Below are 27,309 nucleotides of genomic sequence, written 5' to 3' on the forward strand. Positions count from 1 at the left end.
TAATAGTTTTCTTCCCCAATTTAATTATTGCCCAGACAGACTCAGTCATATCCATTTCATCGCTTCTTATTTCTTTACATTCTATCTCATCATTGATATACAGTGCTACTCCACCACCTTTACCTTTATTTCGGTCTTTCCTAAACAGCACATACCCTTCAATACCTGTAGCCCAATCATGACTACTATTCCACCAGGTCTCTGTTATACCTATAATATCTGGTTTCACTTCCTGCACCAGTAACTCTAGTTCCTCCATTTTGTTACCTAGGCTCCTTGCATTAGTGTACAAACATCTTAATTTTTGCTGTTTGGCCTCACTCACATTCTGTACCCTATTAGGCACGGTTATTTTACTACCAGTATAACCTATTAAACTTGTATCTACACTGCCCTTCCTCCTACCTACAGCTGTATCCACTCTTACTTCATTTTCTTTCCACTCTATGCTAAATTCTGGCGTGGAGATTACCTGGACATCTCCCAACCATCTCCCCCAAATTCCTAGTTTAAAGCTCTCTTAATCAGTTGTGCCAGCCTCCATCCTAGAAGTCTATTTCCTTCCCTACTCAGATGAAGTCCATCCCGAGAGAACTGTCCTCTATCCATGAATGCCTCCCAATGGCCATACATCCCAAAGCCCTCCTTATAGCACCACTGCCTAAGCCATCTATTGATAGTCATAATCTTGTCACACCTTTGTTGCCCTTCTCTAGGAACAGGCAAAATCCCACTAAAGATCACCTGAGCCTCAATTTCCTTAAGCGTCCTCCCCAGCCTAACATAGTCTCCCTTAATACTTTCCAGTGAGAATCTAGCCGTATCATTTGTTCCCACATGAAGGATAATTAGGGGATTCTTTCCCGCTCCCTTTAGAATCCTTTTTAACCTCAGGTCTACATCCCGTATCTTAGCACCTGGAAGACAGCACACCCTCCTATTTTCTGGATCAGCTCTGGTTACAGGCCTATCTATTCTTCTCAATAAAGAGTCCCCAATCACATAGACCTGCCTTTTCCTAGTGACGGTGCTATTCTCCAGTCTATCCCCTGTTCCCTCTGGCTGCAAGTTTTTTCCATTCCCATTCTCCCTTGTAATCCTTTTTAACCCATCCTGTATCCTCCTGGGGCTCATATTTGGTGTAATCTCCATTAACTCTTCCCCTTTTCCTATAGGACTAACCGCTCTTCTCTTCTTCCTTGCCCTGTCACCTTCAGTGACTACCTGCTGAGCCCCTTCTTCATTTTCCAACTCTGCAAACCTATTCTGAAGCTCTATTTCTCCTTCACTAGCCCGTCTTTTCCTCTGCCTAGTTCTTTTAGTCACATGCTTCCACTGACCACTTTCCTCACCCAGTCTCCCCTCAAAATTCCCTAGTCCTGCTTCCATCTGCAAGTCTGAGCTTTTCCCTTCAGATACCTCATGTCTTTGCTCCATAATCTGCTCAAACCCCTTCCTAAACTCTACCAGACTTTCCACCTGCATCTCCAAACCTCTGATCTTTTCCTCCATCAGCTCTATCAGACGGCATTTCATGCAGACAAAACTCTTACCAGGTGCCCCCTCCAGGATCATGTACATACCACAGCTTCCACATCCAGTCATCTTCATTGTGTCATCTGCTGCATGGGTCACTCCCACTGCCACCTCTGAATCTGTCATAGCCTTCCCACCTAAATCCTGTTAATCTGGGAAACACAAACCACACCAAAACACCACCACCCACAGCAAAACCAAACCCCACACAAGCACCACAAGACAAACTCCGCTTTCAAACTCCCACTCAAACTCCCCTGTTTACAGCTCTGTTTGCTAGCTCCTGTGCTGCTGCAGCTGTCTGTGCTGCTGCCTGACTGGCTGCTACCTTTATAGGACCCCTAGTCAGTGAAGCCCCGCCCCCTAATCAGGGCTCAGCTTCTCTTCCAGCACAAAGCCCCTACAAGCCTCTACACATACAAATACTACCAATCAGGCACCCTCCCCTGAAAGTAAAGATCAATTGAGACAGATTTTGGGAACCCTGGGGTTTTGGAGAAAACATGGACCTGGCTTTGCCATTATAGCCAGACCATTGTACAATTTGTTAAAGAAAAGTGCTGCCTGGGAATGGGCTCCTGCCCATGAGGAAGCCCTCAGGCAACTGATAGGGGAGATACACACCTATCAGGCTCTGGGTCCCATACATCCTGAAGCCCCACTCCATTTGTACCTAACTGTGGGAGCCACTGGAATGTCTTATGCTCTCTGGCAAGAAAGTGACACTGTTCCCAGACGACCAATTCAGTTTGGTTCCAAGTCATGGCAAGGGTCACAGGCTAACTACATGCCTTATGAGAAGGTCCTTCTGGCAGCTTACACAGCCTTGAGAGAAACTGAGGAATTAACTCAGGATAAGGACATCACAATTCACACTCCTCTTCCAATCATTACACCTATATTGGAAGGGAAAGAGTTACCACCTGGTGTAGCACAAAAGATGACTATCCAAAGATGGGCACTTTACATACACCACAGGGTAGGGAGTGCAGACACTGCACAAAACCCCACTATGATTCAGGAATCCCTATGGAAAGTAGGAATGCCTGATGAATACCGCCTACCTCCACAGCAGTCTCCCATTAAGGATGCTGCCCCATTTGATCCTTCTAAGCCTGAGGGAGTATGGTTCACTGATGGCAGTGCCAGGCTGGTCAAAGGCAAATGGAAGGGAAAAGCTGCAGCAGTGCCTGCAGACCCCTCTGCAGCACCCCTAACTGCTGAAATTGATGGGTCAGCACAACTTGCAGAATTGGCTGCAATTAAACTGGCCTGTGAAGCAGGAGCCACCGCTGTATATACGGACTCCTATGCGGTACGGGCAGGTGCCACTCAGTGGATCACTAACTGGAAAAATAACCACTGGGAAATAGGAGGTAAACCAGTCTGGGGACTGGAATACTGGAAGTGGTTATATCAGCATGCCCTGCAAGAACCCCTGTCTATAGGACATGTCTCAGCTCATCAGAGGAATAATACCCCAGCTGCACAGTTAAACGATTTAGCCGATGCAGCTGCCCAGCTCTTTACCACACAAGTAGAATGGGAACGCTTATATTCATGGTTACATGATAATTTAGGACACACAGGAAGTGATGAGTTAGTGCGGCAAGCACATATCAGGGGGTGGCCTATCACCCACAGACAGGCTAGAGACCTGGTGCAAGCCTGCACTATTTGTGCTGAGACTAGAAAACATATAGCAGAAGGACAAAGGTTTGCCAGGCTAAGAGATGGAAAAACACTATGGGCAACCTGGCAGGTCGACTATGTCGGACCAGTGCCCACTACAAGGCAGAGGTGGAAATACATCTTGACTGGGGTAGAAATTGTTTCAGGGATTGGTTTTGCATATCCAACCCGATTGGCAACAGGGTTGTCCACAGTTATGGGACTAAACCGCTTAACAGCAATTGTCCCAATGCCTCAAGAAATCCAATCAGATAATGGTTCGCATTTTAAGAATAAACTTGTAAGGGAATGGACCCTTAACCATGGAGTCCAATGGACCTTCCACCTTCCATATCGACCTCAATCTAATGGCATGGTCGAGCGCTGGAATGGGTTGCTAAAGAATCACTTGAAGCCTACTGATGGCACATGGGGAGACAGACTGGACGAAGTGGTGCAGAGATTAAACAACAGACAGACTCCTACAGGAAGTCCAATCAGCAGGGGATTCTTCCCTACAGGGAAAGCTATCTGCCCTGCCAGAACACCACTGCACAGTTCCAAGTATGCCCCCGGAGATACTGTTGTGATTAAACACCCAGCCCTGGGAACCTTTACCTGCGTTTTGCACACCTATAAAGAGAAAGGTGTATGGAGTGCCTTAAATGCTGATAAAAGGCTAATAACCATTACAGAGGCTTGGATCGCATCCAAGACCCGCTGACCATGTGATTTATTGCAGGAATGGTCCCATGGTTCTGAGCAACCTGCCAGCTAACCTGTCAGCAAAATGGACCATGCAGCAGACCTGTTTGATCACTAGAGACTACTATGGACTGTTGATATATTTGCCATTACTTATAATAGCAGGTGTAATTTTTGCTTTTGGTTTTAAAATACGTTTTTTAGCTAGAACACGACCCACCAGAGATATGTTCCTGCAAGCCCTCATGATCCTTCTGTTGGCTCCAGTCACCTTGGCAATACCAGAACATCCTCTTCGGGGAGCAATCCAAACCATCGCCTCAGCTGCTGGTGCTACAAATTGCTGGATGTGCACCTTGCTGGATTCAACCAATGCACTGGGAATTGAATTTGTACCAGTGCATGCAGTGGCTGAGAATGGACAAACCTCATGGATGCAATGGTTAGCTCAACACTTGGGATTCTCCCTCTCCCCGTTTTTACATTCGGTTGTGAATACTGTTTTAACCATTTTAATTATTGTAATTTTTTTTTGTGTAACTTTATGTATTATGAAGCGTTTGATTCAAACTGCTCTTTCCTCCACGCAAATCAGATACCTAGAGCTAAAAAGGGATCCTACCCAATTCCGCGAACCCTCATCCTCTAATTTGGTTGTTGGGTATTTCTAGATTTCCCCAAGGAGGGCAAGAGGTGCTGGCATCACCGCCACCTTGCAATCTGGGATGTAGTGTGGTGCATCAGGGGGTGGAATGTAGCCAGACAGTCAGCCCCCCCCCCCCTCAGACCAGCATTGCTGGAAACACAGGAGGAAGCAGGAACAGGGCACTTAACATATATTCCAGCACAGCCTTTGAAGCTGTGAAAGCACAGGTGTGCTGCTACAATGTGCCTCTGGGAACAGATACAAGGATTAAGCTCACAGCAGGCAGAGGCCCTGTGACAGACATGGCTCTTAGCCCCTACTAAATAGCGTGATGCACACACCCCAACATCCTAGGTGGGAAAATATTTACCCTGATAAAAGAAGTGTCCAGTAGTCGAAACTTATTGTTTCTCTCCTTTGCAAGTGTAAACTACTCTTGCGAAAGCTGGCGTCACCCCGACAGACCAGCCTCAATTTGGCATAAGAAAGGAGAAAGAGAATAAAGGAGTACAGAGGTATAAGTAGGGGACCTACAGCACCATGATTTTTGAGTGCTTTTCACTATCTATCTGCGGGTCAGATAAGTGACAGCCTCCCAAGACTTCTGCAGCTAAGAGGGTCCCTACGCCTTGTCCCTTATTCGTCTTTCCGTGGAATTGAGTGACCGATCCTGGCTTGGCACCGCTGGAATCGAGAGATGCAAGGAGGGTAAGAAGCACCCACACCTGATCTCCTATCTTTAGTGTACACATATTTTGAAATAGAGCTCTATACTTTGTTTTCTTTCTTTGGGATTGTGGCTTCAGTTTTGTAACTTGTTTGTGTGTGTAACATCTCTACATTTAAATAAGTAGGCACTAGCAATTTTGTAACCACATGATTAGAATCTAGCTTAATAAATTTTGGTAACCATTTGTGCATAAGCCTGACTTGTTTTCTCTGGTTTACTGTAAAGCAGCCGACACAATTAAAGAACCTCAGCCGTTTTGGCTCTAAAGCCTGGCCATTAGGTGAGAGTACTAAGAGCCTAGCGTTGAGTTGTGCCGCCTCCACGGGGCAAACTCTTGGGGCACCTGTCAGTCAATCCTGGCTGCCCGCTGCGAAGGAGCTCTGAGCTCTAGCAGTTAAAGTCACGGGTGTGGAGAGGCTCTTAGTGCTGCCATTGGGGCACCTGTCAGTCAGTATTGACTGCCCGCTGCGAAGGAGCTCTGAGCTCTAGCAGTTAAAGTCACGGGTGGTTAGGACCTTGGGGCATCCGTCAGCCTAGCCCGGGCTGCCCGCCGCGAAGGGACAGTGCGTCCTAGCGGTTAAAGTCATGGATGGTATAAACGGGCATAGCTGGCACCTCACCAAACATCCTTGGCCGTCGGCTAACACAGCCCCAATGAGCCACTTGGTGTGAGAGCTCGGACCTGCCCCTGTCCCAGAGGGAGGGGGTCATCTGCGAGGGGACTGCACCACTGACCTATCAGCTCTTAACACCCAAACTTTCAGTCACTCTATCATCAGTGCCTGTGCGTGTAATTTAAACAGCAAAACCAGCATCACTGGGCTAGACCAAAGGTCCACCTATCTCTGTATCTTGTCTTCTGACAGCAGCCAGTACCAGGTGCCCCAAAAGCCACTCAACAAGGCACCACTGGGAGTTGAACCCAGAATCTCCTGTTTACAAGACAGGTGCTTTAGCCAGCTAAGCCATGGTGCCCGTCTCTGGCTAACGTATGGTGTCTGCCCACACCTGACTCCCTGCCAACGCCCCCCACGGCCGGACAAGCGTTGCTTGTGTTGGATTCTGTAAAGCAGAGAAGCAGGTGAAGTTTTGCTCCCAAGGTGTGTGTGTGATTCTTTGGACAAGTCTGCGCTACAAAATTAAGTCAGTGTAACGACATTACTTTGCGGGGTAAAAAATTTAACCCCCCTGAGCAATGCCATTATGCCAACCTAATCCCAGTGTAGATAGCACTGGATTAACAGGGGGACTTCTTCCCACCCACTCTGCCTCCTTGGCTGAGGCCTGCTGGTCCACCTTTCGCTCGCTCCTCTCCTCCCCCAAGGCCTCATTGCCGGCTGCTCGTGCCTCTCCGCCCCCTACCCCACGGTCTGCCTGCCACCCACACTTCTCTGCCCCCTCTCCTGAGACAGACTCTGCCCGCCACCCACACTTCTCTGAGCCCTCCCATGAGACCTGCCCAGCCTGCCACACACTCCTGTCTGTCCCCTCCCCTCACCTGCCCTGAGAACCGCTCACACCTCTCTGCCCCTCCCACGAGGCACCTGCCCGGAGGAAGTTGTGGCTCTTCAGTTTCAGTGCCTGAGCATCCTTGGCCCCAGTGGGAGCCAGGCTACGTCTACACGACAGAGTTATGCTGCTTTAGTTAAAGCGTTTTAATTAAGCCACTGTTGCATGTCCACACTAGGCTGCTTGTGTCACCGGAGCGCATCCAGGCTAGCAGCTCTTGGATCGCCACAGAGAGCAGTGCATTGTGGGAGGCTATCCCACTGTGCAACTGGCCGCAGGGTGCTTTGGGAAGGGTTTGCAATGCCTCGTGGGCAGCCACACGAGGCAGGTTTCTCTATCCCATTGTTCCATGGGCATCCGACTCGATTGCCAGCTGCTTTTCAGCTGCCGTGGGCATGGTGGGCAGAGAGTGTGTGTGTGTTGGGGACAGTGTGTGTGTTCGGGGAGTGTGTGTGTTGTGGAAGAGTGAGTGTGTTGGCACGCTGTCCCTAAGTTCAGACAGCTGCTGGAAGCAACCAGTCCTGAGTCAGGGGGAGCGGGACACCCCAGTCCTGAGTCAGGGGGAGAGGGGACACCCCAGTCCTGAGTCAGGGAGAGCGGGACAGCCCCGACATCAGCCCCCACTTCCCGCACTGGCTCAGCACAGCCCAGCAGTCTCTGTCACATACACACACTCACACACACTGCTGCCTGCCTGGCTGTGTGTCAGGGTGCAGGACGAGGGGGGTTTAGAGGGCCATGGGCCCAGCACTTTTTAGCAGCCCTAAGAACGGACGACGGACGGGGGAACAAGGTGGAGCCTTGGGGGAAGAGGCGTTCTGTGGGTGTGGCCTCGGAGGGAGGGAGGGGTGGCATCAGGGAGAAGGGGCGGTGTGAGATTGGGGCCTCAGGGAGAAGGGGCGGGGTGAGTGAGGGCTGGGGGGAAAGGGGTGTCATGGCGGCGTCACAGTTCGGACGCCGGTGGCCCCCCCACTGTAAGGAAGATTCCCCCACCCCTGCTCTGGGTCCTAGGTGTGGTGAATTTGTCAGGTCTGAGACAGGAGTTGCTTGTGAATGACAGTGACCCCTTTGCCAATTGGCACCAATAAGCTTTTGTCACACATTGCGACGAGGCAAGGCAAGACGGCTATAGTTAAGTCGTGAGGAACAGGTATGTTAGCCCCAGGCTAAACAAATCCTTGGTACCATAGTAACCAAATGACAGTTGTTTCAGGTTAATCAAGACACCTGGGGCCAATTAAGATCCTTCTAGAAAGCAGTGGAGATAGCTAGGTTGATTGGAACACGTGAAGCCCATCAAGGCCTGGCTGGAACTAGTGAAAAGCCTCCCAGTTCGTCAGTGAGGCGCAGGTGTCAGGATCTGTAGGAGGAAGCCGTGCTGTTGGAGGAACCAAGCAGTGCAAATCCATATCAGGTGCAAGGAAGGAGGCCCTGAGGTAACAGCGAAGGAGATACTGAGTGGGGGCTGCTGTGGGGAAGCGGCCCAGGGAATTGTACACGTCCTATTTCCCAAAAGTCAGCTACCATAGCTGCTACTATTAGGGTCCCTGGGCTGGAGCCCAGAGTAGAGGGCGGGCCTGGGTTCCCCCCTCCCCTCCCCTCTCCTTCTTGATTCATCATGGATACTGGGAAACAGAGATTGTACATGGGAAGGTTGCTTCTCCTCACCTCCCTTGCTGGCTTATGATGGCTCAGTAAGCTGTGGCCCTTGCCTCTAGAGAGAGAGAAGGGCTGTGTGGAGGGTCACAGTGAGCCTCTGAGGCTAGCAAAATCCACCAGGAAACGTGGGACCCATAGAGACAAGGACAGAGCTTTGTCACAACATGCACTGAGCTATACCCTCACCCCCTGATATAATAGAAAGGCCAGCACAAAAAACAGAGAAAGGAACAATAAGATACTAAAATAACAACAGTTGGAACTCTCCATTTCTCTCAGTCTTTGGGTGGATGGGTACTAAGAGCTGTAGCTTCAGTTGAGGAACCAGGCGATCGGACAGCTGGCCCAGCCCTCCATACTAGTACCTCCCTCACATATAGGGAAATGGGTCAAAATTGGAATTGATGTCATGACTCACTTCCCATAGGGGATCAGTCTGTCTCAGGCTCTGTCTATACTTCAAACACTGGAAGTATTCTTCTGACAACCTAACACTGTCTACGCTGGGGCTGAGGTCACATTAACTACTCTCAGTGGAGTGGACTTTTCACACCCCTGAGAGAGGTGGCTACGTCAACATCGCTTTTCAGCATAGACCAGACTTTAGATGGCTTATTGACCTAAAAGGTAATGGACTTCAGCCTTTTCCTTGGTGGTTGAGGACTGCAACTTTCCTACCTGCTGAACACATCCTATGACAGATGACTTTCCTTTGCAAATTAGAGAAGTGGGGAAGTCAGTGACCCTTACAGTCTAGGTGTAAGAACTTGTAAAAACTTCTACAAATTGTCTCTTCGAATAATTTTGCTTTCACTAGAAATAGACTTTGAAACTAAGCAAAATAAGTTCTATTTGAAACACAAAAATTTAAAATCTATTGGAGTGAGGTTTTCTACCAGAAAAACCTCACATCTATTGGAGTAAGGTTTTCTACCAGAACTTCTTACACTACAGGGGGTAAATTAAAGCAAATTAACTTTTCAAGATCAGCCTTCACTTCCTGTATGACTAACAAAACAAAAAAATGAGACACTTTGTTTTACAAAGTGATTCAGATTATCACACAATTAGTCTCCTACTCTTTAACCAATGAATTCATTTTCATTGGAAACAATAACATATTCAAAGAGCTCAAATTCTTATCATATGAGTTCATTTTCTTTTAATCCCCATTGCCAACAACTGAACCTTGGCTCTAGTTCTGGTTTGTCCCAACGTAGGTCCCAACCAATTCTCTGAGTTCATATATCGCTGGTTCTTCTGCCATGTGTGTTGGTGGAAGGGGTCTCCTATGTGGGAATGTTTGCATCACGAGGAAAAAAAAAATCTCTCTTTTCACACTTTTTAATCTTTCAAAGTAGGAGGAGGTAGAGGAGAAGGGATGTAAATGCATAAAACACAAGAGAAAACTGTCCTACACTAAAGGCATTTATCGGTATAACTATATTGCTCAGGGGTGTGAAAAATCCAGAGTTGAGCAACGTAGTTACAGAGCCCTAACGCCCTGTGTAGATAGCGCTATGTCAGCAGGACATATAGCTTGAGGGGGCTGGACTAATGAAGTCCGACGGGAGAGATCTCTCCCATTGGCTTAGAGCATCTGTAATAGCATGCTACACCAGTGCAGCTACATGGGGGCAGCTGTGCCAACATCAGCTTTATTGTGAAGCCGGAGCATCAGACACAAAACCAAAGAATCAGGACTCTACATGCGAGTATCTGGAAGTCTGAAACTGGAACCGGACACGTTCGTTGCCTCATTGGTTTCCATCATTTCTACAGCCTGAAAGTCCTTGTTTCTGTGAAAATAGAATGAATTATATTGAAATTAGAATTCATTAAAGAAATGCTACTTGAAGGTTACTTGAAGCCATCTGGCCTGACCCTGTCACAACCCCTATGTTCACTCTTCTAGAAAACTATGATCAGTTATTTACATAGTATGGCTTGTTTGAGGTATCATTTGAAAATGCATAATCTACAGAATATTATCCTCCTGTTAAAATATGTGTAGCAACACTATGTAAAATTATGAGATTTTACTGTATCATATTAGTGAAAAAGTTACAATTCTGTGGAACACCCTCAGACCAGTTCCTCAGAGACAGCAAGGCAAGCAGCTGGTCAAATTGCCATTCTCCAGGAGGGGGAAGGTGTGAAGAAGACATTTACATTCCTTCACAGGGACCACTTGAAGCTCATATCTACAGCAGACAGCCGCTCACCAGGACTCAGCTGAGAACTGAAGTTGTTTGTCCTACAAAGGACTGAATTATAAAAAGAGGGGAGGAAAATGCTTGAGACTCTCTCTCTCCCCCTTTTCCTCTGCTCATGACAGCTCCTGAAGAAACTGAACTTGGCAGCAGGGGCGAATTAGGGGGACTTCTGGCTGAAAGGACAGCCTGCCTGCCTCAGGATATAGTGAGAGAAACATTTGCTTTGTATCCGTTTTAGCTTGTTAACTTAGATGTTAGTTTGGGTTTTATCTTGCATTTCTTTTGTAAACAATTCTGGCTTTTATACCCCATTACCTATAGTCAATTAATATGGTTTTTTTGCCGGTAGTTAGCCATCTCATTTTATTGTTTCATCTAACCAGTGTGTTGGGATTAAAGTGTGTTGGAAAATCCATTTGGGATAACAAGGCTGGCACGTGTCATTTTCCACTGATGAAATGACAGACTTCATATGACCTTGAGTCGTTCAGTAGTGTGCTGGACAGTGAAAGATGCACAAAAGTCCGGGACCAGAGAATTTTCTGGGGTTCTCCTGTGGTGCACTGTAATTCGTGAGTCGCTGACTAACAGCGCTCAATACTGTGTAGCTGGCAGCGAGTTACATGCTGGAGACTGGGTGTTAACTGCCCAGGAGTGGCTGTTCTCACAGTAAAGCAGTGTAAAAGCCACCCCAGCTTGGGCAACTGAGGGGAAACAGCTGTTCAACCAGTCAAGATTGCACTGTGATTAATGTCACAGACACTCAATTTCAAAGCATCTCCTAAAACACAGAGAAAGTAAATCCATGTCCCAGAAGTTGAAGACTCCAGACAGAGGACAAGTCTCCCTGGAACTGCTTCTTGCAGAGAGAGAGAGGTCCAGACACAATGAGAGAGTCTTGGGGAAGCTGGGAACACTAAGAATGGGCTGGTGGGGTTCAGTGGAGAAAGGGAACAGGAAGGGCAGGGATATCACTGAATGCAGGATCTCAGCAGTCCTAGATGTCAGGATAGCACCTAGTGCAGCCCATTGGAAAACATAATCCCAACTATACATGTAAAATGATGGGGTCTACATTAGCTGTTTCCACTCAAGAGAGGGATCTTGGAGTCATTGTTGATAGTTCTCTGAAAACATCCACTCAGTGTGCCACGGCAGTCAAAAAGCAAAGAGAATGTTGGGAATCATTCTGAAATGGATAGATAAGAAGACAGAAAATATCCTATCGCCTCTATATAAACCCATGGTACACCCACATCTCGAATACTGCCTGCAGATGTGGTTGCCCCATCTCAAAAAAAGATATATTGGAATTGGAAAAGGTTCAGAAAAGGGCAACCCAAATGATTACAGGTATGAAACTCTTCTGTACGGGGAAAGATTAAAAAGACCGGGACTATTCAGCTTGGAAAAGAGACAAAGGGGGGATATGAGAGAGGTCTATAAAATCAAAACTGCCGTGGAGAAAGTAAATAAGGACGTGTCATTTACTCCTTCTCATAACACAAGGACTAGGAATCACCCAATCAAATTAATAGGCAGCAGGTTTATAAGAAACAAAAGGAAGTATTTCTTCACACAACGCACAGTCAACCTGGGGAACTCCTTGCCAGAGGACATTGTGAAGGCCAAGATTATAATAGGGATACAAAAAAAACAAACAAACACCATGAGAAATCTATTGAGGACAGGTCCGTGAATGGTTATTAGCCAGGATAGGCAGGGATGGTGTCCCTAACTTCGTTTGTCATAAGCTGTGAATGGGTGACAGGAGATGAATCACTTCATGATTCCCTGTTCTGTTCATTCCCTCTGGGACACCCGGCGCTGGTCACTGTCGGAAGACAGGACACTGGGCTAGATGGACCTTTGGTCTGTCCCAGTGTGGCCATTCTTAAATACCAGGGAACCTAGTGAGTCCAGTGCAATGGGAGGGAGTAGGAAAATCCCTGGCTGTGGAGAACACTGGGAAATTAGAAACTATTATTCACAAGCAACAGCCTCTAAATAGTCTAGAAAAGCAGAATGTGAAAAATAAGAATTGGGGTCATGTGACTTCAGGAATGAGGGACTCTAAAAACCAAGTCTGCAGAGAAGGTAGATTGTGGTTAGTGCACATGGGGATGGGGGGAGCAACTCTCCAGGTCTCAAGGATTTTCACCAGCAACCGAGGCCATTGTCCCATGCACGGGGCAATCCAGAGCAGTGAGGAGTTGTGTCATCTGTAATCCTGGCTGAGTTCCAATGTTCTGCTGCTGGAGCTCCCTTGTCTGGATTCCCCCAGCCAGCATTCAAGGTCTGTGTGATCAGTAACCCTGGACCAGCCGCTCTGACCCCAGCAGCCTGCTTCTTACACCCCAAGCACTTTCTGGTCTGGGTGGAAAGGCTCAGGGTTTGAGAGAAGGCCAGGGGTAGGAAGCTTCTGCTCGTTATGCTGGACCTGACCCCCTGTTTTACTTGTGCAAACAGGAGATATTTGACACTGTGCGATTCTGCTCCTGTGCTCTCTTCCCACAGCGTTCAGCAGCAGGGGAGGGTCTCTGGTTGTGTGTGTGTCACTGGCATGCTGGGGTGATGCTGGAACAGGACAGAGCAGAGGTGGCATTGTGGGGGTGGCGTGAACCTCATCTCTTCAGTTCCCCTTCCAAGAACCGAGGGGACAGGAACCCTTACCCAGCGAGGTCACAGTCTCATAGGTCTCCTGTATGACGTCTCTGGAGAGGGCTCTCTGAGCGGGGTCCAGCAGAGCCCCCTCTTCCCTGGTGAAATACACAGCCTCCTCCTCGAAGGTCACTGGCCCCTGAAAGAGCCAGAGCCCCACACTCAGGACCTGCTGCCCCACTCACAGCCCCACTATTCGTGGGGGAGAGGAGACAATCAAACGGAAACTCTGGGTGGACCGCAGCCAACAGAGTCCCACCCCCACCCCGCTCAGACCACCCAGGAAACACCAGGGTGAGGGGGCAAAGAGACACCCCTCCTCTCTCCCAGCAGATCCATCACACACCTACTAGCCACAGACTGATACCGGAGATGCTGCCCCGAGCAGAGTCTAGGGAGAGATCTCTTGTAGGAAGCCCAACACCCTCCTCCTTATGAGGAGCTGGATATGAGGCAGGGGAATCTCCCCTAAGCCTGACTGGTGGCTTCCCCCTTCATATTTAAAGGCACCCACTGGTTAGTTGGGTCAGGCTCCAGCACTAGGAGTCTGGTCCTTTTTCCCAGCCCCATCTACGTGCGTTATTTTCTGTTCACCAGATTGGAGCATTTCCACCTCCCAACCTCATGGGTCTGTTCCAAGAATCTAGGCCACTTATTAAACAACTCCCAGCAGGTCTGCCACCCCCTGGTCTCCTCCCTTTCTCCACCCTGTGCATTTCCTGTCCCCGCTCCAACCTCCAAACCAGATGGTGCAAACCTTCCCCTCTCCCGTGTATTTGCTGTCCCTCTCCCTCCTGCAGGAACAGATCAGAACCCCCCCAATAATCCCTACCTGAGCTGGCTCCCCTGCAGCTATGTCGCTCCCCTGTCCCATGGGAGGACGGGATGAACCGGAACGAAACGTGAGCGTCGTTCTGCAGCCTGATCGGGCGAGAAGGGCCGTTGTGGAGGTTAGGGAACGGGCATTAGTTCATTTCACATCACGCTTCCCCAGGCTCTTTCCTTGCAGAGCGAGATCCGAGATTCTGCCGTGCTGAGAAAATGCTAAAAGAAAAGGAGTACTTCTGGGACCTTCGAGACTAACCAATTTATTTGAGCATGAGCTTTCGTGATCTACAGCTCACTTCATCGGATGCATACCATGGAAACTGCAGCAGACTTTATATACACACAGAGAATATGAAACAATACCTCCTCCCACCCCACTGTCCTGCTGGTAATAGCTTATCTAAAGTGATCATCAAGTTGGGCCATTTCCAGCACAAATCCAGGTTTTCTCACCCTCCGCCCCCCACACAAATTCACTCTCCTGCTGGTGATAGCCCATCCAAAGTGACAACTCTCTACTCAATCTCTGGATTACAGCAGAGACCTGGCCCCTCCTGCCAGGCTAGGCCCACAGACACACTTTTAACCTCTTTTCTCTCTCCCGCATCCCAAAACAAAGTCTCTGAACGCAATCCTAGAAAAAAGCAGAACCAAAGGAGTCCCTTTCGAGGATTCCCTCTGACACTGACCCCACGGCAGCCACACCCCAGCAGGAGGGACATGGAGTCAGGAACTGGGTTTTCCTCTCTCTCATCCTCGTCTTGTCCACAGGAAAGTGATTCTCCCCACAGTGCAGTAATAGATCTGTCTGGGGAGATGAGAGAGCTGGAAATCTCTTTCAAAACTCTTTTATCCCACGGACCCTGTCAGTCTCTCTATCTCCTTTTCCCTGTGCCCTCTCCATGCCTGTCTGCTCGGAAACTCACATTCCTGGGTTGTTTGCTCCCCCATGGCTGGATTTGCTCCTGCAAATGGCAGGAGAAATGGAGTGGGGGGCTGTTTGTGTAGAGTCATTTTATAGTCCTTCACTGCCTGCCTGGGATTTCCCCATTGTCTGCCTAGGACCCCCACCTGCCCTCCACCAGGATCTGCCAGGCCATTTGCCTGGGACCCCCTCCTCCTCCCAGCAGGACCCCCTGACGCTTTACAGGAGGACCCCTCACTCTGTGCCAGGGACCGCCCCACCACAGCGCTGTGCACTGGGCATGGCAATGGTCCCAGGAGCCTGCTGGGCAATCCCAGACAGAGCCCCTGGCACAGCACCAGGCAGCGTCTAATCCCCTGCCCCACCTGCCCAACAGACCCCCACCCCCACTGGTCTGCAGCCAACAGGCCCCCAGCCATACCCACCTCCAGGACCCATAGCCTTAGGGCTGGGCACATCAGAACTACCCCCCGAAACCCCAAACCCTCCAGAATCCACCAACCTGACTAGGGCCCCCCCCTGCCCAGCCACCCAGAGGCCTCCCCCTACCACAATGCCCCTTCAGCTCCCGCTGCAATCTCCCCACACAGACACCTGCCCCCACCAGCAACAGTGTTCTCTCACAGTGTCTGACAAGTAGATAGAAAGTTATCACCGCCCCCTGCTGGCCAGTCACACAGGCAGAGGGAGCCCGGGGGGACGCCTCTTTCACAGGAGAAGGGAAGCCATGGAGGGCCAAAATAAGTAAGACATTTCCATACTCTGTCACTAGCAAATAATGGCCACCGTGGATCCACCCCAGAGTTGGCTACAGCTTTGCACTGCGGGAAACCCCCCCTCACGGAGACCCTTTGTCATGGGGTTTGGGATATTTCTGAACCACGCTGCACTCAGAGGGACCTCCTCATCCCGTGCCAGCTGGAGAAAAGAAAAGGGTCGAGCCAACTCTCCTGTTACCAACTGGGAACCACCCATCCCCCAAACAGGGGGAGGCCCCTGGCTTTGATGGGTATTGAATCTATGGCTAGTCTCTTTTATCAGCAAACATTTTTAACAGAGAGAAAGGAGGGAACAAATGATTCTCAAAGGAGAGGGAAAGATGATCATTGTTGCAGGGGGGTTAATTTCCCAACCAGGATGGAGAAGGACTCAGGGCGACAGGTTCCCCCCAAAGAAAGACAAGTTTCTGGGATTTAGAGACATGGGGAACAGCCCCAAACCCAAGAGGATTTTTAATTGACATTTGATGATGACATCGTAAGAGGGAAACCTGAGATTTGAGATCAGTGTTCAGAAATGAAAGAGAAAGGTTGGAAATCTGAGGGATTTTGGATCCATTTATGCAAATTATAGAGAGGAAAGTGGAAAATGAGAGGGATTTTATAGCAGTTGTTGATAGGAGGTAAAAGCTGAGTGTATTTCCCACCACTATTTGGTCACTGAATAGAGCGGAAATGGGCAACATTGGCAAACGTTTGAGATCCATATTCAGGAATCTGAGGAAAGGTGTAAATCTGAGATTTTCGTCGTAATTTATAATTACAGAGACAGGGAAAGCTCTCAGGGGCATATTCAATTAGAAGTAGACAACTAGAGTAAAAGTGGGGCAAACTTTTTTTTATCAATCTTTGAGACGTACAGAGAAAACGTGTCACAAACTACGCAACTGAGAACATGGGATAAACGCCAAGACCGGGGGGGGGGGGGGGGGGATTTTATGTGGCTATTAAATAACGAGCTGGAAAAGGGGGACCGTTTGTCATATAAAATCCAGCCTGTCCAATACATAAACAGAAAGTGATGGTCGTCCCCCCCGGCCCCCGTTCACCTGGGCAGCAGGGAGCCCTCTGAGGGGCTGACTGAAGGGGGCGGGGGGGGGGGAGCTGGAGGGCTCCCTGGGGGAGGGGAGGGGGCGGTAGTGGGGGATGGGCAGGTGGGGGGCAGGTGGGGGCTGGGGGCAACGGTGGGGAGTTGGGGGCATCAAGTGGGACTGGGAAGCCGGGATCGGGGGCAGCCCCATGGGGGACACGTCCCCTCCCTTCCCCGCCCCGGCAGAGACCCGGCGTCTCCTCCCACCCCCACGCCGGGGCAGCCAGGTTGGGGGATGGCTCCGGGCTCCAACTTCCCACCGACACCGGGACAAATCGCTGCGGATAAAACGGGGGGGGGGGAAATCCCGCCCCCCCCCACGGGAGGGGAGTTTCAATGGACATGTGAGGAGGAGGGAGAGACGGGGGGGATGGGGGGGATCAGGGGAGACCAGAGAGCGGATCAATGGGGGGGGTGGGGGGAGTTTACAACCAGGTGGGAGCTACCGAGAGGGAAAAGGGGAAAACTGGGGGGCATTTGTGCCCGGGGGGGGGGGAGGGGATCCAATTAACTCCCCCGCCGCCCCCCACTTCCCCCCCGGGAATTTCCTGGCTGCACAGAGACAATTCAACCCCCACCCCCCGCAACTCCGGCTTCTCCCCCCAACACCCCCCAAGGGACCCCGCCCGCCGGGCCCCAGTCTCTGCCCCCCCCAATCTCAGCCGTGCCGGGGGCAGAGAGTCACTTTCCTGCCCCCCCACCAGCGCTCCCCCCCCCGCGGGGTCTCCCACTCACCGGGTCGGGGGCGGGCAGAGCCGGGGCTGGTCCCAGCTGGACAAAGCCCCCCCCGGCCGGGCACGGGGGGGTTAATGACGGGCCCCCCCAGCACAGACCCCGGAGCTGAGCCGCAGCTGCTCCTCCGAGAGACCCGACACGAGGCAGCGCCTGGGGGCGGGGCCTGGAGCAGACCGGGGGCGGGGCAGCGCCTGGGGGCGGGGCCTGGAGCAGACCGGGGGCGGGGCAGCGCCAGGGGGCGGGGCATGGAGCAGACAGGGGCGGGGCAGCGTCTGGGGGCGGAGCCCGGAGCAGACCAGGCGCTGCCTCGTGTCGGATCTGTAGGAGGAGCAGCGGCGGCTCCTCTCCGGGGTCTGTGCGGGGTGGGGCCCGTCATTAACCCCGCCGTGCTCCGGTGAGTGGGAGACCCCGGGGGGGGAGCGCTGGGCGGGGAGGGCAGGAAAGTGACTCTCTGCCCCCTACCTGCCCATCCCCCACTGCCGCCCCCTCCCCGCCCCCAGGGAGCCCTCCAGCTCCCCCCCCCCCGCCCCCTTCAGTCAGCCCCTCAGAGGGCTCCCTGCTGCCCAGGTGAACGGGGGCCGTGGGGGGGGGGACCATCACTTTCTGCTTCTGTATTGGACAGGCTGGATTTTATATCACAAACGGTCCCCCCTTTTCCAGCTCGTTCTTTAATAGCCACATAAAAGCCCCCCCGGTCTTGGCGTTTATCCCATGTTCTCAGTTGCGTAGTTTGTGACACGTTTTCTCTGTACGTCTCAAAGATTCCTCAAAAATACCCTCAACGTTTGCCCCACTTTTACTCTAGTTGTCTACTTCTAATTGAATATGCCCCTGAGAGCTTTCCCTGTCTCTGTAATTATAAATTACGACGAAAATCTCAGATTTACACCTTTCCTCAGATTCCTGAATATGGATCTCAAACGTTTGCCAATGTTCCCCATTTCCGCTCTATTCATTGACCAAATAGTGGTGGGAAATACACTCAGCTTTTACCTCCTATCAACAACTGCGATAAAATCCCTCTCATTTTCCACTTTCCTCTCTATAATTTGCATAAATGGATCCAAAATCCCTCAGATTTCCACCCTTTCTCTTTCATTTCTGAACACTGATCTCAAATCTCAGGTTTCCCTCTTACGATGTCATCATCAAATGTCAATTAAAAATCCTCTTGGGTTTGGGGCTGTTCCCCATGTCTCTAAATCCTAGCAACTTGTCCTTCTTTGGGGGGAACCTGTCGCCCTGAGTCCTTCTCCATCCTGGTTGGGAAATTAACCCCCCTGCAACAATGATCATCTTTCCCTCTCCTTTGAGAATCATTTGTTCCCTCCTTTCTCTCTGTTAAAAATGTTTACTGATAAAAGAGACTAGCCATATATTCAATACCCATCAAAGCCAGGGGCCTCCCCCTGTTTGGGGGATGGGTGTTCCCAGTTGGTAACAGGAGAGTTGGCTGGACCCTTTTCTTTTCTCCAGCTGGCACGGGATGAGGAGGTCCCTCTGAGTGCAGCGTGGTTCAGAAATATCCCAAACCTCATGACAAAGGGTCTCCGTGAGGGGGGGGCTTCCCGCAGTGCAAAGCTGTAGCCAACTCTGGGGTGGATCCACGGTGGCCATTATTTGCTAGTGACAGAGTATGGAAATGTCTTACTTATTTTAGCCCTCCATGGCTTCCCTTCTCCTGTTAAAGAGGCGTCCCCCCGGGCTCCCTCTGCCTGTGTGACTGGCCAGCAGGGGGCGGTGATAACTTTCTATCCACTTACCAGACACTGTGAGGGAACATTGTTGCTGCGGGGGGCAGGTGTCTGTGCGGGGAGATTGCAGCGGGAGCTGAAGGGGCATTGTGGTAGGGGGAGGCCTCTGGGTGGCTGGGAAGCGGGGGGCCCTAGTCAGGTTGGTGGATTCTGGAGGGTTTGGGGTTTCAGGGTGTAGTTCTGATGTGCCCAGCCCTAAGGCTATGGGTCCTGGAGGTGGGTATGGCTGCGGGCCTGTTGGCTGCAGACCAGTGGGGGTGGGGGTCTCTTGGCCAGGTGGGGCAGGGGATTAGATGCTGCCTGGTGCTGTGCCAGGGGCTCTGTCTGGGATTGCCCAGCAGGCTCCTGGGACCATTGCCATGCCCAGTGCACAGAGCTGTGGTGGGGCGGTCCCTGGCGCAGAGTGAGGGGTCCTCCTGTAAAGCGTCAGGGGGTCCTGCTGGGAGGAGGAGGGGGTCCCAGGCAAATGGGCTGGCAGATCCTGGTGGAGGGCAGGTGGGGGTCCTAGGCAGGCAATGGGGAAATCCCAGGCAGGCAGTGAAGGACTATAAAATGACTCTACACAAACAGCCCCCCACCCCATTTCTCCTGCCATTTGCAGGAGCAAATCCAGCCATCGGGGAGCAAACAACCCAGGAATGAGAGTTTCCTAGCAGACAGGCATGGAGAGGGCACAGGGAAAAGGAGATAGAGAGACTGACAGGGTCCGTGGGATAAAAGAGTTTTGAAAGAGATTTCCAGCTCTCTCATCTGCCCAGACAGATGCATTACTGCACTGTGGGGAGAATCACTTTCCTGTGGACAAGACGAGGATGAGAGAGAGGAAAACCCAGTTCCTGACTCCATGTCCCTCCTGCTGGGATGTGGCTGCCGTGGGGTCAGTGTCAGAGGGAATCCTCGAAAGGGGCTCCTTTGGTTCTGCTTTTTTCTGGGATTGCGTTCAGAGACTTTGTTTTGGGATGCGGGAGGGAGAAAGGAAGTTAAAAGTGTGTCTGTGGGCCTAGCCTGGCAGGAGGGGCCAGGTGTCTGCTGTAATCCAGAGATTGAGCATTTTCTGAGCACGGCAGAATCTCGGATCTCGCTCTGCAAGGAAAGAGCCTGGGGGAAGCGTGATGTGAATTGAACTAATGTCCGTTCCTAAACTTCTACAACAGCCCTTCTTGCCCGGCCAGGTTGCAGACCGACGCTCATGTTTCTTTCCGGTTCATCCCGTCCTCCCATGGGACCAGGGAGTGACATGGCTGCAGAGGAGCCAGCTCAGGTAGGGATTATTGTGGGGGGTTCTGATCTGTTCCTGCAGGAGGGAGAGGGACAGGAAATACACGGGAGAGGGGAAGGTTTGCACCGTCTGGTTTGGAGGTTGGAGTGGGGCAGGAAATGCACAGGGTGGAGAAAGGGAGGAGGCCAGGGGGTGGCAGACCTGCTGGGAGTTGTTTAATAAGTGGCCTAGATTCTAGGAAGAGACCCATGAGGTTCGGAGGTGGAAATGCTCCAATCTGGTGAACAGAAAATAACCTACCTAGATGGGGCTGGGAAAAAGGACCAGACTCCTAGTGCTGGAGCCTGACCCAACTAACCAGCGGGTGCCTTGAAATACGAAGGGGGAAGCCACCAGTCAGGCTTAGGGGAGATTCCCCTGCTTCATATCCAGCTCTAGGAGTGGCTAAGTCATTATGCAAGGTAACCTATTTCCCCTTGTTTTTTCCTGCCCCCCCCCACCCCCCCAACGTTCTTGTTAAACCCTGGATTTGTGCTGGAAATGGGCCACCTTGATTATCATACACATTGTAAGGAGAGTGATCACTTTAGATAAGCTATTACCAGCAGGAGAGTGGGGTGGGAGGAGGTATTTTTTTCATGATTTGTGTGTATATAAAAAGTTCTTCTACACTTTCCACAGTTTGCATCCGATGAAGTGAGCTGTAGCTCACGAAAGCTTATGCTCAAATAAATTGGATAGTCTCTAAGGTGCCACAAGTCCTCCTTTTCTTTTCACAAGGAAGAGGGTGTTGGGCTTCCTACAAGAGATCTCTCCCTAGACCCTGCTCGGGGCAGCATCTCCGGTATCAGTCTGTGGCTAGTAGGTGTGTGATGGATCTGCTGGGAGAGAGGAGGGGTGTCTCTTCGCCCCCTCACCCTAGTGTTTCCTGGGTGCTCTGAGCGGGGTGGGGGTGGGACTCTGTTGGCTGCGGTCCACCCAGAGTTTCCGTTTGATTGTCTCCTCTCCCCCACGAATAGTGGGGCTGTGAGTGGGGCAGCAGGTCCTGAGTGTGGGGCTCTGGCTCTTTCAGGGGCCGGTGACCTTCGAGGAGGTAGCTGTGCATTTCACCAGGGAAGAGTGGGCTCTGCTGGACCCCGCTCAGAGAGCCCTCTACAGAGACGTCATGCAGGAGACCTATGAGAATGTGACCTCGCTGGGTAAGGATTCCTGTCCCCTCGGTTCTTGGAAGGGGAACGGAAGTGATGAGGTTCACGCCACCCCCACAATGCCACCTCTGCTCTGTCCTGTTCCAGCATCACCCCAGCATGCCAGTGACACACACACGACCAGCGACCCTCCCCTGCTGCTGAACGTTGTGGGAAGAGAGCACAGGAGCAGAATCGCACAGTGTCAAATATCTCCTGTTTGCACAAGTAAAACGGGGGGTTAGGTCCAGCATAACGAACAGAAGCTTCCTACCCCTGGCCTTCTCTCAAACCCTGAGCCTTCTCCACCCAGACCAGAATGTGCTTGGGGTGGAAGAAGCAGGCTGCTGGGGTCAGAGCGGCTGGTCCAGGGTTACTGATCACACAGACCTTGAATGCTGGCTGGGGGAATCCAGACAAGGGAGCTCCAGCAGCAGAGCATTGAAACTCAGCCAGGATTACAGATGACACAACTCCTCACTGCTCCGGATTGCCCCGTGCATGGGACAATGGCCTCGGTTGCTGGTGAAAATCCTTGAGACCTGGAGAGTTGCTCCCCCATCCGCATGTGCACTAGCCACAATCTACCTTCTCTGCAGACTTGGTTTTTTGAGTCCCTCATTCCTGAAGTCACATGACCCCGATTCTTATTTTTCACATTCTGCTTTTCTAGACTATTTAGAGTCTGTTGCTTCTGAATGATAGTTTCTAATTTCCCAGTGTTCTCCACACCCAGGGATTTTCCTACTCCCTCCCATTGCACTGGACTCACTAGGTTCCCTAGTATTTAAGAATGGCCACACTGGGACAGACCAAAGGTCCATCTAGCCCAGTGTCCTGTCTTCCGACAGTGACCAGCGCCGGGTGTCCCAGAGGGAATGAACAGAACAGGGAATCATGAAGTGATTCATCTCCTGTCACCCATTCACAGCTTATGACAAACAGAAGTTAGGGACACCATCCCTGCCCATCCTCGCTAATAACCATTCACGGACCTGTCCTCAATAGATTTCTCATGGTGTTTTTTGTTTTTTTTTTTGTAACCCTATTATAATCTTGTCCTTCACAACGTCCTCTGGCAAGGAGTTCCCCAGGTTGACTGTGCATTGTGTGAAGAAATACTTCCTTTTGTTTCTTATAAACCTGCTGTCTATTAATTTGATTGGGTGATTCCTACTCCTTGTGTTATGAGAAGGAGTAAATGACACGTCCTTATTTACTTTCTCCACGGCAGTTTTGATTTTATAGACCTCTCTCATATCCCCCCTTTGTCTCTTTTCCAAGCTGAATAGTCCCGGTCTTTTTAATCTTTCCCCGTACAGAAGAGTTTCATACCTGTAATCATTTGGGTTGCCCTTTTCTGAACCTTTTCCAATATATCTTTTTTTGAGATGGGGCAACCACATCTGCAGGCAGTATTCGAGATGTGGGTGTACCATGGGTTTATATAGAGGCGATACGATATTTTCTGTCTTCTTATCTATCCATTTCAGAATGATTCCCAACATTCTCTTTGCTTTTTGACTGCCGTGGCACACTGAGTTGATGTTTTCAGAGAACTGTGCCCAGTGACTCCAAGATCCCTCTGTTGAGTGGAAACAGCTCATTTAGAGCCCATCATTTTATATGTGTAGTTGGGATTATGTTTTCCAATGGGCTGCAATATGGTGCTATCCTGACACCTAGTTCTGCTGAGATCCTGCATTCAGTGAGATCCCTGCCCTTCCTGTTCCCGTTCTCATAAAACAAGAAGAGCATCCAAATGCGTGTTTACCTTCATTCCCTCAGCGGTCCTCATGGGAATCCCTGATCGGTTCCAAAGTGTATTAAAACCTTTCTTAAAGGGTTACCTCTTGGTGGTTATCAGGTCCTGTGAGTTTGTAGCCCAGAAAGACCCCCCTCAGTCAGCTCAAACTCAGCTGTTTATCCCCCAAAAGTCTGTCGTCTTCAGTCTCCTGAATGAGGGGAAATCCGTCACTTCCCCTTTCTGCGTTGGGTAAAGCTTCAAAAGGTGGAGCTCTGCATAACCAGCCTTGAGATCTGGCATTCATCACCCTGTAGTGATACCAGCTTGCACAGGAAACCCATCCCGCAGCCCTTCCTGGTATCATGTGGCGCATCTCGGCATCATAGTCTGTGAAGAATTCATGCTTTCAAGGGCTGGCTTAGATATACAGATAACAGTCATAATTAGGGCAAGAGTTTGCAGGCAATGAAAACAGAGTAATTGACAAACGTGAGCAATATCTAATCCTTTAAAGCCTGAAAGTGCCTTGCGGGGAGGGGACAGGAGCCGGCTGTGTGGGGGCGGTGGGGCTCATATACTGGGCATTGAGAGCCTAGAACCAGCTGTGCGTTGGAGAGACGGGGCATGAACCAGCTGTGTACAGGGGAAATGAGCAGGGGAGAGGTGCTGTGGACACGGCCGCGAGCAGCTGTGAGTGCCGTCCTCTCTGCAGCATGATGAGAGAGCCTGGCGTCCCACTGCCGATCCCAGACTTGTATGAGGAGGGAAGAAATTGGCATCAAGTCTCAACCGCAGCCAGCCTGTGCCCTGGGGAGGAGACGGGTGTCTCCAGGGAGAAATCTGGGGGATTGTGACCCTGCATGCCCCACCCACCCTCTGATCAGCAATTCCGGATATTAACGGTGATTCCAGAAACAAAGAGTAATTTTGGAAAAAATGCAGTCCTAGCGACAATTTCTGGAAAACACTGGCCTTGGTTGTAACATTAAATCCGATAGTCTCAAGATCTAGGCCTGTGTTGATCAGATCTGCCACTCTGCCTTCACGGAGTTCACTCTGCTGGTGGGTTCTACCCCTTCCCCCATTCTGTGTCTGCCTTGTCTATTTAGATTGTAACTTCTTCAGGACACGGGCCATCAACGCTTCTCGGTTGGTACTGTGCCTAGCAAAATGAGGACCCACTGTTAGTTGGCCCTTAGGCACTAAGGTAATGAATATGATTTATAATAATCATCTCCTGGCACTTTGAGCCAAGGAAGCCGGCCTTGGGACGTTACTACTTAAAAGTGAGCTGGGCTTAAAAGCATGGAATATTCTTTGTGACAAGTATCCCACAAATTCCACTGACCTCCCTTGTTTTCTTTGCCTTGAGCAGGGTTTCCAGTTTCCAGAACTGATGTGATCTCGCAGCTGGAACGAGGGGAGGAGTCGTGCGTCCCAGACCTTCATGACTCTAAGAAAAAAGTGCTCCCGAGAGCTGCCTGCATAGGTGAGGCATTGGTTAAACCAACCCCAAAACTGTCAGTGAATACAGGAAACATTTGGGATGCCCTACAAAGACCTTGTGAGCTCTCCAAGTTCTGGATTGTTCCCTGCAGATGTAGAATCGTTAGGCAGAGGTCACTCATGGCTTCCCACCTATCCTGACTGACAACTGGCAGCAGGTCCCTCCCCAATCTCGCTGTCCCCTGAGATTTCTTCTGAGATACGGACCCAGAACTGATCCCTTCCTTTCTCTCCTCTGGGGAAGGTTGAAGGGAAAATCAGCTCCTGATAGGTTTGATCTGTCCTGTACACATTTTGGTTCCTTCATCCCTTTTCCCATTCTTCTCTCTGAGATTTGCTTTCTCTCTGGCGCAGGCAGAGACTTACGTCTGGATTCTCTCGGTCTCCTGTCAGGTGTTGGGATGGTGAGTGAAAACGAGGAGGAGCCCCAGCAGGAAGATGCTGAGCGAGTAGAAGCCCATGGGATGTTGTCAGGAAGGTCCAAAGGGAATGATTCTGGGAGCTGTGCACGCCCAGAAAAAACAAAAGCCTGTGAGAGTCAGCAGAGGCCAGAGGAAAACTTCGGTAGCCAGTCAGACCTTATTACACGTGAGAGAATGAACTTGGAAGGAACACGCTACACATGCCTCGAGTGTGGGAAAAGCTTCAAAGGGAGCTCAGACCTTGTCACACATCAGAGAATCCACACGGGTGAGAAACCTTACGCATGCTGTGTGTGTGGGAAATGCTTCAAGCGGAGCTCGCATCTCATTGCACATAAGAGAATCCACGTAGATGAGAAACCTTATGGCTGCCCTGAGTGTGGGAAACACTTCAAGCAGAGCTCACACCTTATTACACATCGGAAAATTCACACGGGTGAGAAACCTTATGGATGCCCTGAGTGTGGGAAACACTTCAAGCGGAGCTCACACCTTATTACACATTGGAAAATCCACACGGGTGAGAAACCTTACGGATGCCCTGAGTGTGGGAAACACTTCAAGCAGAGCTCACACCTTATTAGACATCGGAAAATCCACACGGGTGAGAAACCTTACGAATGCCCTGAGTGTGGGAAGCACTTCATTGACAGTTCATCCCTCCTCTCACATCAGCGAATCCACACAGGGGAGAGGCCCTACACATGCTCTAAGTGCGGGAAAAGCTTCAATCACAGCTCTACCCTAATCACACATCAGAGAACGCACACAGGAGAGACCCCCTACATGTGCTCTGAGTGCGGGAAAAGCTTTAATCGGAGCTCTGTACTGACCACACATAGAAGAATCCACACAGGTGAGAAGCCTTATGGATGCTCTGAGTGTGGGAAACGCTTCAGTCGGAGCTCATACCTTATCATACATCGGCGAATCCATACGGGTGAGAAACCTTATGGATGCCGTGAGTGTGGCAAACACTTCAATCAAAGCTCAGCCCTTACCACACATCAGAGAATCCACACTGGTGAGAGGCCCTACATATGCTCTGAGTGCGGGAAAAGCTTCAATCACAGTTCTACCCTAATCACACATCAGAGAACGCACACAGGAGAGACCCCCTACATGTGCTCTGAGTGCGGGAAAAGCTTTAATCGGAGCTCTGTACTGACCACACATAGAAGAATCCACACAGGTGAGAAGCCTTATGGATGCTCTGTGTGTGGGAAACGCTTCGATCGGAGCTCATACCTTATCATACATCGGCGAATCCATACGGGTGAGAAACCTTATGGATGCCGTGGGTGTGGCAAACACTTCAATCAAAGCTCAGCCCTTTTCACACATCAGCGAATCCACACAGGAGAGAGGCCCTACACGTGCTCTGAGTGTGGGAGAAGCTTCAATCAGCGCTCAACCCTTATTAGACATCAGAAAATCCACATCGGAGTGATCTCTAACAAATGCCTTGACTAGGGCTGGCCAAAGGTGTTTTTTTTTTAAGAAAAAAATCACATTTGCAAATTCCCACTTAGTGATCTGTGCCCCATCTTCACCGTGGTTACTCAGCTCCCCCAGATGAGTTGCCTGCTTCTGCTTTTTGCAGCTCACCCTTCTTTGGGGTCAGTCCTGTGATGTTTTCTATCAACTCCTTTCCTTTTGAGTCGAAGGAGCGTGTGTCCCTCCAGCCAGGAATGTTCATCAGCTCCAGGTGGGGGAGAGAGGTTTGTTCCCAACAAGCTACACTGAGGCAAAAACTACCCGTGCCATACATCCATTAGGACTGT

The 27,309-nt window shown here is 50.6% G+C and overlaps 1 protein-coding gene and 1 non-coding gene across 2 annotated transcripts in view; one reads left to right on the top strand and one right to left on the bottom strand.

Annotated features, from left to right (window-relative positions):
- The window catches only part of LOC140904589 (uncharacterized), a 203,606-nt gene extending 176,608 nt beyond the window's left edge, over positions 1 to 26,998 (top strand). Inside the window, 1 exon segment of the mRNA XM_073327021.1 lies at positions 25,682 to 26,998. Coding sequence (XP_073183122.1) covers positions 25,682 to 26,998 — 1,317 coding nt within the window.
- Positions 6,190 to 6,263, bottom strand: TRNAT-UGU (transfer RNA threonine (anticodon UGU)). Its single transcript has one exon. It is a non-coding gene; the product is annotated as a tRNA-Thr (tRNA).
- Positions 26,999 to 27,309: the final 311 nt, after the last annotated feature.

Source organism: Lepidochelys kempii, unplaced genomic scaffold (genome assembly GCF_965140265.1).
Source record: "Lepidochelys kempii isolate rLepKem1 unplaced genomic scaffold, rLepKem1.hap2 scaffold_37, whole genome shotgun sequence".
Taxonomy (NCBI): domain Eukaryota; kingdom Metazoa; phylum Chordata; order Testudines; family Cheloniidae; genus Lepidochelys; species Lepidochelys kempii.